General features: G+C 39.9%; 1 protein-coding gene across 1 annotated transcript; it reads right to left on the bottom strand.

The window, feature by feature from the left end:
* Positions 1-415: 415 nt before the first annotated feature.
* Positions 416-13,170, bottom strand: ubxn4 (UBX domain protein 4). Its single transcript, XM_066641320.1, has 13 exons — positions 12,969-13,170; positions 11,478-11,580; positions 11,357-11,385; positions 9,467-9,585; positions 8,943-9,111; positions 8,186-8,318; positions 6,801-6,855; positions 6,544-6,708; positions 6,072-6,199; positions 5,168-5,270; positions 3,507-3,638; positions 2,472-2,695; positions 416-1,153 (listed from the first exon to the last, which is right to left on the bottom strand). Exons 1-13 carry the CDS (start codon positions 13,048-13,050, stop codon positions 1,015-1,017), a joined length of 1,581 nt encoding a protein of 526 aa, XP_066497417.1. The 5' UTR covers positions 13,051-13,170; the 3' UTR covers positions 416-1,014.
* Positions 13,171-13,299: the final 129 nt, after the last annotated feature.

Here is a 13,299-nt window from a genome sequence, read left to right as displayed (position 1 = left end):
AGCAAATGTTTGCAGGCATCTGCTTGTCCAAAATTTCATCTAAAAATAAGCCCACCCACCAATAATTAATCTTAGTACATTTTGCCTCCATTAACTTAAATTTATAATATGGAGCTGTGGTATATTAAGAGGATTTTGATAATGTGTGTGATATAAATGTATGTAATTGACTCTTTTGGTATACACTAACCAAACACTGGATAAGGAACAGTTCATTTTATCAGCTCCACGAACCATAAAGAACAACACTGTAGTCATACAATTACAGACTGTAGTCCACATGTTTTTCTTCTCTTGTGTTTGCATTCTTATCCCAATTAACCCCTGCCCTTCTAAGGTCAGAACCACCACAGAGCAGGTATGATTTGGGTGGTGGATGCCTATAATGAAAACAAGGCTCCACAAATGTCTTTGCAAAAAAGTTTTTCTCTTTATTCTTTTGTTAAATGACAGTGGTAAAGTGACTTCCATGGTCAGCTAGTAGAAACATTCTTATGCCAAGGCAGGTTATGCCAAGGGGCCCAAGCCTCTGTATAAAACACGCTCACAGTCTGCTGAGTCTCCATGCTTCAAAACCCTTCACAATTCTTCTGGAAATTTTATTTATTGTTTTATTTTACATCATACAGGATACAGTTAAAATAAAAAGCCAGAAGGTCCTTGCAACAACAAGCTTCCAAGCCTTGAATTTAGAGCGTTTTTGTTTTGTTAACCTTTAGACGAGATGTCGTCTTCTCGACTGGACTCTGAAGCTCATGAGTCTGCACACAGACAGGATCGCCATTCAAACTGATGCAAGAGATTAGCTGGATTTTATCTACCCATGCAAGAGAGGAGCAAAGGGTTAAATTGGAGAGAGCAAGAGGGTAGGGAGGGAGAGAGGGATGGGTGAAATTAATTGAAAATAGTAGCCCTAAATCAGCAAAAATCGACCATTAAGACACGCACTCAAAGTCAAACTCAGTCAGATAAAGAGAGAGAGGCAGAGAAGGGAGAGGGACTAGTGTTATTGCACTACATCTGCTGGGTAGAGTTGCCATTCCACGTGTTGTTGTCATCTTCACTGTCCTCTTGAGTCCTTAGCCGGTAGATCTTTCCGTCTTTTTTGAAGTCTTCTGGACGCTTCTCTAATACCCTTTTGCGGATTGTTTCTCTGAAATGCAAAGTAGCATCACACTCATGAACCATCAATCTTTCTACCGATTTGGATTTAAGGGGTAAAAGCTAGTGAACCCTAATGAGGGTGGATATATATATATATATATATATATATATATAGGGCACGCACTGACATACCTTTCCTGAGTGGTAACTGAGTAGATAAACATTTGGCTATGTTTGATATACTCTTATAAAAGCAAGTACGTTCTTCAGTCAAAACAATGGTTCTCTCTCTCTCTCTCTCTCTCAGATCATGTAACAGATTTATACTTGTGATATTACTCGACTCTCTGCCTACACAAGAGCCCTACGCCATTGTGAGTGTTTATCCTACTGCGTTTGTGTCTGTGTCGCTCTGCAATTACACCGCCACACCACTAGGGCTGCATCTCAAACATCTTCTACACTATGTAGCACACAATGTAGTGGTGCAGTAGAGTAGGTCATTGTTGTTGACAGAACAGAGTTTACATAAGATACCAGGTACATCTTCGGTTCAGCATAAACAATGTTCATCCGACTTCTGACCAATCAGTTATTGCGGTCTGCGTCGACGCACGGTTACATTTTGGAGAGGTGCATGTCAGGCTACGCCGTAGCTTTTCGCTTCAACACTTTGCCTAGGGCATATGGTTGAAGCAAATGTATAATTAGCCTTTCAGTCGGAAATGTCTCCAAATTTGAGAGACGGCTAACTGCATTACAGAAAAGCTACAAAAAAATTAATAAAATTGAATTGAATGAGTTTCTGTGATAATTCAAACAGTGAATCAAGACTTTAACTTACACTTGAAGTTACACTTCAGCTACGTACAAACAATTGTCATTTTCCCTTCAAACACACTGTTCCACCTTAAAAGATGCTTAGATTTTAAATGTAAACAACCAGAAAGAACTGTGTTTACCCATAATCATAGACGTTTCCTTTTCTGTAGTTGTGTCTGGAGTTAGGAGACACCGTGTACTTCATTGCCAAGTCATTTGGTGCTGTTCTTGTTACAATTTAGAAATATGTAAAAAGACAGCTCTCAATTCTCACTAAATCTATTTGTAAAGTTAATTGCAAACAGCTCCCTATGTTTCTGTTGCATTCACAATGAGTGCTGAACCATTTCTGCCACTCAGTGGGCATAACTGAAGCTACTCCAGCCAGCTGTGATGTCATGTGCATACCCTGTGTAGTATTTTATAATTAATGCGATACACTATTTCACCATTCATTTTTTTCCATATTTTGGAGATAAAAGGCTTTGGTCTAACAGGAATGATCACACAGAAAAAACATCACACAGGTTGCCAGTGTGACTCACCTCTTTGGTTCTCCAGAGGCTGTTGAGTTGTAGGAGTTTGAGGAACGTTGCTGAGCCCTGGACTCTGCTGCTGCTGCTGCTGCTCCAGGAGGAGGACTGCTGATGAAGAACCCACTGAGGAACCTCCACACAGCCAGCAGAGGGTACAGGATGGTCCCCAGGAGAGCCCAGATACCACCTCCACCAGAGGACTGGACTACAGTGTTAGCTGGCCTGCCTGACTGCTATAGGACCGCAAGAACAACATCATTAAGGCCTTGTTCAGACAGGAAGCTTGAATCTGATTTGGTCACTTGTAATGTGTACACACAAAAATATTTCTATTAGGTCAGTGTGGTGGTGCATGCCCATTTATGGACCAAGTCTAACAGAGTATAACAGAAATATATTATTTCCCATAGTGTGTGATATTGGGTGAACAAATAAAGCTTATTTTGTGTCGTGTATATTTATGATTCAAATTTAAACATTCTTTGCTCTTTTGTCATTTTACGGTAATTGTTGCATAGAATTAAACTTCTTCATTTTATTCAACAGAAAAATAATTTAAGTGATTTAATATGAATCATTTTTAATAATATACAGCAGTTACCAAAAATGACAAAATGAGTAGGAGAATGTTTGAATTTTGAATTACAATTATATGTTACACAAAAAACCCTTTAAAACATATTCCTACCCCTAATACGTTAAATGCAGGACACAACGTGTCAATATTATGAAGGATAATAGAACCCCATTTAGGTACAATTTAGTGAGAGAGTTACAAGTCACTTCCATGAGATGCACAGCATTTTAATCTGGCTTCTGCATATTCTATTCAATATACAATGCCCAAAAGTAGTTACCAATGATATCAACATTAAAAATGGCCTTGTTTAAAATTTAAATAGTAGATGATGAGCTGCCTATTAGCTGTTCTTTTAAGTCATTCAACCCCGTTCAGTAATGTCTACAAAATGCATCTATATGCCCCTAATATAGTGGCAACTGTAATCACAGTGAAGTCTAGAAGCTTCGGAGTGAGTTTCTCACCGGCAGCAGGACGATGGAGGCGCTTGGTGCGAGCTCAAGTTCCAGTAGAGTCTTCCCCAGATCTTCAGCTGTGAACTCCCTTCTGGGGAACATAGTGGCCAGAGAGAAATGGCCATACCTGTTGCCCACCTCCTGCGTGTTTAAGAGATGTGCTATTAATTAGCTGGAAATTTCCAATACCTTACTGACTGTTTATACAAACTTACACAAATAAATCAACAATCAATTATTTCTGGGTGATTTTATATTTCTCTTGGGTGAGAGAATGCAGGCCACTGTTTGTTAGTGCAATCTCAGACAGGTTTCCTGTAAGACAGGTATGTATTATTTCCGTTTCAGAACCTTGCCTGGCTGTTTTGCAATACTGTGCTAGCCACCTTATGGCAGTTTGCACAATAGGCCCAGGGTAATCTATGATAATGAGCACAGAATCAGGATAACAATTTTTAAAGCCTCAGGAAACCTGACTCTCTAACTGCTTCCTCATTAGGCCAACACTGGTCTTAGTGAACGATGAAAATGTGAATGTCTACAATAGGGCTGAATGGGTCATGTTAAGCCTTGTGACAACTGCTGCAAATTCTTGGCATTATCTTTTCTGGAATATTTTAGTTTTTCTTATATTTCCCAAATTTATCCCAAATTTAGTCAATAGTTTAATTCCTCCTTTTAGTTAAGACTCCAACGAATCACGTACAATTCCACCAGCCCAGGACGAATTACTGTCCAGATGTCAGCAAACAGATGCTCAGCTGACTATCATTATAATATGGGAACAGGGCCATGCTACCCACACAAAAAGGGTGAGGCCAATTGTTCTCTCTTGAAACCCCTGGTTTTAAGGCTCGATCACACTGTGTTTTTGTCTTTTTTGTTCAGCAGTTTCACAGAGGAGCAACACTAGCATAGCAGCAAGAGTTCAAAACACTGGCACATACAATTCATTCATTCATTCATTGTCTGAAACCGCTTATCCCATTCAGGGTCGTGGTGGGTCTGGAGTCTAACCGGAATCACTGGGCGCAAGGTGGGAACACACCCTGGAGGGGGCGCCAGTTCTTCACAGGGCGGGCCCATATAATTGTGAAAGACTATTATAAAACTGCTGATACAGCTCTAATTTCAATCTTGTTTGAGTTCAAGTAGCTTGCTAGCAAGCCAGCTAAGATGCTATCACAACTTGAACACCTAAAGAAAAGATAAACCATCTAATCCCACCTTCTAACAGACTGTGTACCAAGCTGACTGTCATTGGTGTTGTAATTTGTAATCTGCACCAAATGAGTGTGGATTACACAAATAGCTCCCGTTCTGAAACTGCAACAATTAGCACTTCCTCCATGCTGGCTCAGACCAATGCATCATAGCTCACAGAGCCAGAGCAGCAGCACAATTGGTTGGGGGATGTGAATTTGTGGGTAGCCACAAACTCGATGCCAATTCAGACAAATTTTATTCGCTCGGAAGTCACCTACGCAAAATTCACCGAGCACTGCGAACATCGTAGAAATTAATGGGATTTTTCTCACAAATAATCACAGACAAAAACAGTGTGACCGTGCCTTTAGATGGCTGAGGCACCTCCCAATTACAGGGTCAATGTCTAGACGGCTGTGTCTGCTCTGGATGATCTTGCAGAATGCAGAGCTGGAGAAACTGACCTGAGCAGCAAATTGTCTGGCCTCCTGTAGCCGGGTCTCTGAAGGGAACTGATTGGTCAAGGAGGAGCCATCGGGCAGTCGGAACTGTATCCTGGCGACAGCACTGGAAAGTATGAAAGTAAATAAATAAATGTAAAGCTGAGAGAAGCAACAGTTATAGCTATGATTTTAAATGTTGTTGGCAAATGTTGGCATTACAAGCTAAGTTTTATGAAAATAGATCCATCTACTGTATCATTAACGGCCACAGCAACCTTAGGGTTTGGAAAAATAGAAATTATGTGGCTGCCAGTAGGAAGAGAGTGGGGTTGGCCCTGTGTGAAGCTCTAGTGTATTAGTATAGGATATTTTACATCTTATATTGTGTATGATTATAATAATAATAATGATAAACAAAACATCAACAACCGAATAGCTGCATCCCAACAAATTGCAACAAATTAACCAATCCACACTGCAGAAACAATCAAAACCAGCTTGTCCCAAATAGCATTTCTCCATTTCTAATGTATGCCGAAGTGTGAAGATTTATCAATTTTTAATACTTCTTTTCCACTAAATTATTACAGATTATACTATTTCATTCATATCCAATACAGGAACTGCGCAAATAAGGACCCATGCCAGTATATTTCAATGATTTACCAGTTAAAACAAACAAAACACACAGACAGCTCAAATATTTTCAATTATTGATAGCTGCTGGAATATTTACACAATGCACACCCAAATTATAGAAAGCACAGTGTTTCGAATCAAAAACAAAATGTTTCCTTGGTTTATGTTGAATGTAAGGACCAAAGTAAACGTACAATCCGGCCTCTTTATTCTAGATAGAAGAAATCTATTAGCTGAGAAAGAATGAAATACACAAATAAACTGAATGAGATTCATGAATAGGAACCTTCTTTCTCTCTCTGTGGCCTCTTTCTTCATCTCCTGCTCTGCCTGTCTGGCCTGTAATGCTGCTATTCTGGCAGCCTCAACCTCCTCTTTGTTCTTAGCATAGCGAGCCGCCCGGTCAGCACGGTCCTGCAGGACAGGAAACAGCATCACACTCTGAGTATATACTGTAACATGTGTATCAAGATGTTTTAAGTATTAGGGTACACTGCACTAGTTTATTAACAGCCCCACTCTTCCATAATGCTCTTGATGGCATAGGGAGGCTGCTCTTTATATAACTTTGGGCATATAGTAAAGAACTTAATTGCTTTAGAAAAAAAAATGTTAATGATGGATCCTTAACCGTGAAAATAAAATATTCACAATGACTCGTTTCTTTAAATCTACCACGTGAACACAAAACCCCACAATAAACTCTTATAGATCAAGGTATTTCCATGACATAGGCCTTTTATGACGAAGTGGCTCACCTGAGCGATCTGCTGCTTGACTCTCTCCCTGGCTGCTTTCTCCTCAGCCTTTTCCCTGTTCCTCTCTTCCAGTATGCGCTTTGTTTTGTCGTCCTCCTGCTTCCGTTTGAAGTCCAGCATCTCCTTCCCCAGCTTCCGCCGCTCAACCTCCTTCTTTATCTCATTCTGTCAATCATAAGGAGTGAGCATCATTTCAGATCCACAATCTCATGTGATGACAATTATTTAGTGTCAGTGTTGGCACACTACAGTCTTACCTCCTCTTCTCCCTTTTTTTTCTGCTCTCGTCTTTCCTCCAGTTTCTTTGTTAATCTACAAAGGAAACACAAAACCGAAACCTAACCTACAAAGACTATTAAAGATATAATACATGAGTATATCAGCATTTCTACAGCAAAAGTTGTATAACCAAACTTGGATTGTTGAATTCCATAAAGCTTTGGGCTATTCTTTATTGGTCAATTCATTAAGATATATAAAAACAATGCAGAAGCTAAATGGAGTATCAGTTTATGCACAAACAGTTGCAGTTATATGACAAAACAGTCATGATACGAGTATGAGTCTTAAAGCCTTTACACACTGCAGGTCATTTATGCAATAATTAATTCAGCATATATTTAACTAATGTCTATTTTGTTGGAAAATAATTTTATTTTCGCTAACATTTGCAGAGGGCAGAATGGTGACGCAGCAGGTCACTGTCTGTGAGGATTTTGGTGTGTTCTCCCTGTGTCCGCATAGGTTTCCTCCGACGGTCCAAAAGACACACTGGTAGGTGGTAGGTGGACTGGTGACTCAAAAGTGTTCGTAGGTATGAGTTTGTGAGTGAATGTGTGTGTGTCGCCCTTTGAAGGACCAGCGCCCCCTCCAGGGTGTGTTCCTGCCTTGCACCCAATGATTCCATGTAGGCTCCGGACCCACCGCGACCCTGAACTGGATAAGCGGTTAAAGATAATTAATGAATAAATGAATTAATAACATTTGCAGTCAATGAACTAAGTCACGATTACGAGTTTGTTATACCAGGGACGTTCAACAAGTTCTCGATAAAGGTATAAACGCAAAATGTATTATTATTTTTTTCTATGTAATCACATTTAACTTCTACACAGTTGTTATATCTAGAAATTAGATTTTCAATTCACAGAAATCCCTGAATATATTACATCTTTACTCAATAATGGTAATTTATCACTTTCATCAGAAAACCACTTTTCACTTAACTGTTTCTTCTAATTTGGGAACAGGTAAAAATCCTCGGGGTTGAGTCTGGGCTGTAGAGTGGAAGACTAATGTATTGGTCAAACACAGCGTGAAGCTCAAGTTTCCTCAACAGACTTGTGTTACTCAGAATTGTTTAGTTTTGAAAGTAGTGATCACAATAAAACTAATAATCGGAATGAGCTAATGTTTTCTTTATATCCCCTCAGAAAGTATCACTTCCTAGAACCATTATAAAAAAAACTCTGCTGGATTAGTAGATTATATTGGTACAGAGACCTTATTGAAGGACCTTCATACATCTGGAGAAATGTCAGGGGCCAGCATCATCAAATACAACTCAAAGAGAAGGGCTTTCTAGAACAAATCCTGATCATTATCAAAAGAACAAATATCAACATCCTTACAAAATGTTTACCTCTCAACCCTGGCTTCCAAACCTTCATCTGCTTGAGAGGCCTGAGACGTGTCATCAGACGACAGGCTTCTGTCGTCCCCTGGAGTCACATGACCCGAAGCCCCCCCTTCCTCCATAGGCATGGACAGAGATTCTAGGAGGACAAAAACATTAACGATCACACAAAACTAAATCAGGATTAATTTGTAGATCTACAACCAAGCGCACACAAAGCAACATGAAATGTGCTGAGGACCACCACTGCAAAGAAGGACCTGAAACCAAGACTCGAAACATGCAAACCAGGGGCATTTGAATAACTCCAACCTACGTCCCTCCATAGTTTTGTGCACCTAGGGTGTGAACATACACTGTAATAATGGATTGCAACTGGAGGATGTAAAGTTCTTCAATGTTGAGAGATGAAACTGTGTTCTCTGGAGAAATGAAGCTCCATCTGGTACCTCTTAGGTGAGTTGGAGATGAGTTTCATATCTAATAATCAATCATCAGTAGATTATCATTATATGTTCTCCTGGATGAATGTCACCAGCTTATCAGCGTCCCAACAGCAAGTCTAAAGGCTTTTCCAGTAGAAATTTTGGAGCTGACCTGGTATCTGCCTGCTCTTAGTAGAAGGAACTATTACATAGTAGAAGGACCACCATACAACCACCAAAAGCAGATAAAAAAAGACCAAAAATGTAGTAGACCATTAAAATATACACTCACTGAAGCTTTTGATGCCCAGTAAATGGAGCTATTATTCAATCCTCACCTTTAGTTGTTGGAGCAGTGGGGGGATTCTCCGTCGTGTCAGCTGGGCTGTTTACAGTATGGCTTTCAGAAGCAGAGGACGCCGTCTCTGGAGCTGCACAGGAACTTTGCATCTGTATCTCTGTCTGTGCATTGACTTGAGCCGTGCCTCCACTCTGCTGAGAGTGCATCTATACAGCAAAAGATTCGAGAAATAGCAGGGTTTATAAAGTCTGTAAATGACTGTAAAATAATTATTTAATGAGCACTAACTAATTATTTATTATTTGTTCATTTTTTTCTAGAAATCAATTCACGAGATGAAGAATCACAATTCTGAATGTACCGTTTTAGGCTCCATAGAGCAGGTCCCACATATTGGGGTTGCCATGTTTAAATTGGGGTTTGTACAAAATGTCTTAATACATCCAGGCCACTAGGAGTCAGAGTAATAGCTGTCTCTTAATATAACTGGAGAAAATGTAGCTGGAAATAAAGACATGTAAAAAATGGTCTTTGTTTTCTTTAGCACCAGCCTTTATTTACCTGTTTGACCTTGTCTATTCTCTTCGTCAGCTCCTCTGCAGAGACTCCACCAGCAATGACCTCCAGGGGGATGCCATTCTCACCTATGAAAAAACTGGATGGAATGCATACCACCGGATCTACACAGAACCAGCATTAAGGCAATGATAAACATACCTGTTGCTGAGTGTAATCCAAGTTTACAGTACTGTGTCTCTCTCACAGACATGCAACCTCTCTCTCTCCTCTCACAGAAATGGGTACACACACACACCTTCTGAGCGGAGGAATATTCACATCGGTCATGACCAGCTCTAGGGGCTTCAACTGCTAAACACAGTTAGCTAGTGTTACACTCACACGCTACCTCAATGTTGAGCCAGGGGGATGTGTATAATCGAATAAAATGCTGTGGACTGCATGATAAAACCCATATGCTGCTCATAATAAACATTGGAACATGTTCTTAAAACCATAAAATGTAAGTTAGTATTACTCTAGATGTTATAATATCTAGATGTCACACAGGAAGTGATAGAAAAGCACTAGAATCAATGTCCATTGCTAAAAAAGTGAGCTACAGGGGTTGGACAATGAAACTGAAACACCTGGTTTTAGACAACAATAATTTATTAGTATGGTGTAGCGCCTCCTTTTGCGGCCAATACAGCATCAATTCGTCTGGGGAATGACATATACAAGTCCTGCACAGTGGTCAGAGGGATTTTAAGCCATTCTTCTTGCAGGATAGTGGCCAGGTCACTACGTGATGCTGGTGGAGGAAAACGTTTCCTGACTTTCTCCTCCAAAAGACCCCAAAGTGGCTCAATAATATTTAGATCTGGTGACTGTGCAGGCCATGGGAGATGTTCAACTTCACTTTCATGTTCATCAAACCAATCTTTCACCAGTCTTGTTGTGTGTATTGGTGCATTGTCGTTCTGATACACGGCACCGCCTTCAGGATACAATGTTTGAACCTTTGGATGCACATGGTCTTACTGGTGCAATGTGCAATAAATGAAGATTGGCCACCAGGCTGCTCCAATTTAGCCATAAAATCTCCCACACTAAAACGACAGGTGTTTCAATTTCATTGTCTAACCCCTGTAATCTGGCTAATTTAGCAGGCACTACCACTGGCCTTCGTTCAACAGTAACTCTCAAAAACCTGGCTCTAACACTTTGTCTTCATCAAAGCTTGGCCAATTTTTTTAAGAGGAGAAGGCCCAGAAGCTCTGAGAGAGACAGCTCTTTGTGGACATATTTATATTAATAGGTAGTTTGTCCATTTTAGCTGCAGCAACAGCTTTAGACTAAACAGTGGGACATTTCTGTAGTGGCTCTGGGCCATAAGAATATTAGAGAAGTCGATACAAGGTCTGATAATTATTGCTGAATCACTGTCACCAAAAAATGTAGTTCCACTGCTCTACAACCCAACACTAGGAGTGCTTCATACACCTCTAGCCAATGCTTGACACTGAGCATGGTGACCTTATGCTCATGTGCAACTGCTCCAGAATGTCCCATTTCATTGCTCACCACCTATATACAAACATTATACAATTTTACAGTCATGGTTCACAATGAGTGCACCTTTAAAAGTAGCTAAGCTACACTGTAAAAAATTTCTTGTAAATTTTACACTAAAATACTGGCAGCAGAGTTCCCAGCCATTTACCGTATTTTTACAGGAACACTAATGTATTTCAAATTTACAGCATATTACTGGAATTGAATAATACAATAATTTATTGTAAATACTGTGATTTACAGTAAAATACAGTAACAGACTCACTGTAAATTTACAGCAATTTTTTTACAGTGTACTAACATTTATAAACTGTCTACAAATATTTGGACATGGTGTCCTCAAAAGCACAGTTCAAAGAGTGTTATAAAGGATACAGATCTGTGAAAACTGGACACATGTCTCACTGCAAAACAAACACAGGTAGCATGTTCATAAAGGGTGAGTCAATATGGTCATATTCACAGTGGAGCTGTGTATCTATGGACAGATACCCACCTTTTGGCATCTACTTTAATTGCGACAAAGCAGTTGTTTGTGAGTTCAGCTACACGGTCATCCTCCCAACTGGACAACATCTGCGTGGATTGCTCATCGTCTCCTAGAAATGTAAAGAAATATTTTAGTGTTAGTATTTTACAATTATTTTATTCATTGTAAATAAAATTCAATATATTTATATTTTAGGTTTAAGTGAGAATGTTAGAACATTGCCATCAGATTCCAAAAACATAATTTAGTGCAGTTGTTTCAGTGGCCACTGCAGCCACAAGCTCTGCATTTTCAGAGACCAGAATGACAAATGTTGTCTCCAAGGGCATCACACAACAAGCGATGCATACCCCTGGCTGTCTGGATACCTTTGGAAAAAACAGCGCAACTCATTATGGTGTTGTTCTAAAGCTAGGTACCTTTTCCAAAAATGAAGAGCAACAGCTGTGGGACACCTTGAGTTTGAGTGGGGTTCCTGATCCAGAACTAATTACTCAACATCAGCCCTTGATCTCACTGATGTGCTCATGGCTGCCTGCCATGATGTCGTCACAGTAAAGTTCCAACATCTAGTATAAAGCCTTTCCCAGAGGATTAGAAACCTAGGAGTGGTGCATAACCACCTGCATTCCCTTAGTCATCTAACATCACCATTACTGCAACAGAATGACATCTTAAATATATAACAACCTTAAAGATTACAGAAAGACTTCAAATATCTAAGCGTACTTTTACTGAAAATCACATTCACCACTTGCATTACACTTTAGTAATTTAACCATATCGCTACAGAATAACACCTTAAATGTGTAACATTTCTGTTACACACTGGAAAGACAAAGAAAGTGACATTTTAATGACCTAAATGACACCTTAAATATCTATCTTTACCATAGCAGAACGACACCTCACATGTAATGGTTCTGTTGAAGAATGACACCTTAAATATCTAACATTACCATAAGAGACTGACACCTTATTATAGGTGTATGGGGTATAATATCCACCGCAACAGTAAAATACAAAAATTATGACACATTAAAAATATGTTTCTATTACACAATGACACGTTAAAAATGTGTTTTTACCGTTATAGAATGAAACATTTAGAATCTAAATTTACCGCAACAGAACCTCGAATAAGGACGACCAGGACGACAGCTTAAATGCTTCTGTGTCTGACTCCTAAACCTGCTGCATTTCTGTAGTAACGTCTCCTGGTTGAGGAGATTATGTGTAACTCAGCGGCTGAGTTTACATTAGCCGATAGACGAGCAGTAAAGACAAATCCGACTCTGCAGAGTATATTCGACCTTGTGTGTAAGACAAATCCCGGTTTTTAATGCACATTCATGTTAAATTTTAACACACTATCTTTAAAGAGTGTCGTTAGTGAGAGCTGTGCTGGTTTGTAGAGATTTGTCCTCATTAACTCAGGCCTGGACCATTACAGGCAGCTAAATTTTAGCCCCTTTCCGCTTCTGGACTGACCGTTACCTGTGATGACGACGACGAAGACAGCGTTGTTCTGTTTGGCGGCGGCGATGGCCGCTGGAATCGAGCCCTCGAACCAGCGCATGGTTCTGTTTTCTCGGGTTCTCCTGCTTTTTCTCTCGGATTCTCTCAGCGTTACAGTCGCACCGATGCTGTCAAAGCCCCGAGAACCATCAGAATCATCACGGAACTGACGTGCAGTCAGGGGCAGGGCACTCTGGGAGTTGTAGTTTTATGAGGGAAAAAAAAGATACACATGGAGATTCATATATATATATGAATGAATTTGAGTGTGTTTCGTGTAAATTCAATACTGAAATACTGACAAGGACTG

This window comes from Hoplias malabaricus, chromosome 12 (genome assembly GCF_029633855.1).
Source record: "Hoplias malabaricus isolate fHopMal1 chromosome 12, fHopMal1.hap1, whole genome shotgun sequence".
NCBI lineage: Eukaryota > Metazoa > Chordata > Actinopteri > Characiformes > Erythrinidae > Hoplias > Hoplias malabaricus.
This window is presented reverse-complemented; position numbering and strand designations above follow the sequence as displayed.

Excerpts from the sequence above, each read along its gene's own strand:
- ubxn4 (XM_066641320.1), bottom strand. The coding sequence starts at position 13,050 with ATGCGCTGGTTCGAGGGCTCGATTCCAGCGGCCATCGCCGCCGCCAAA. Across the intron at positions 11,386-11,477 it reads ATTAAAGTAGATGCCAAAAG|TGAGACATGTGTCCAGTTTT; the intron begins GTGGGTATCTGT and ends TTTGTTTTGCAG. Across the intron at positions 5,271-6,071 it reads GCCACAGAGAGAGAAAGAAG|TGCTGTCGCCAGGATACAGT; the intron begins GTTCCTATTCAT and ends CATACTTTCCAG.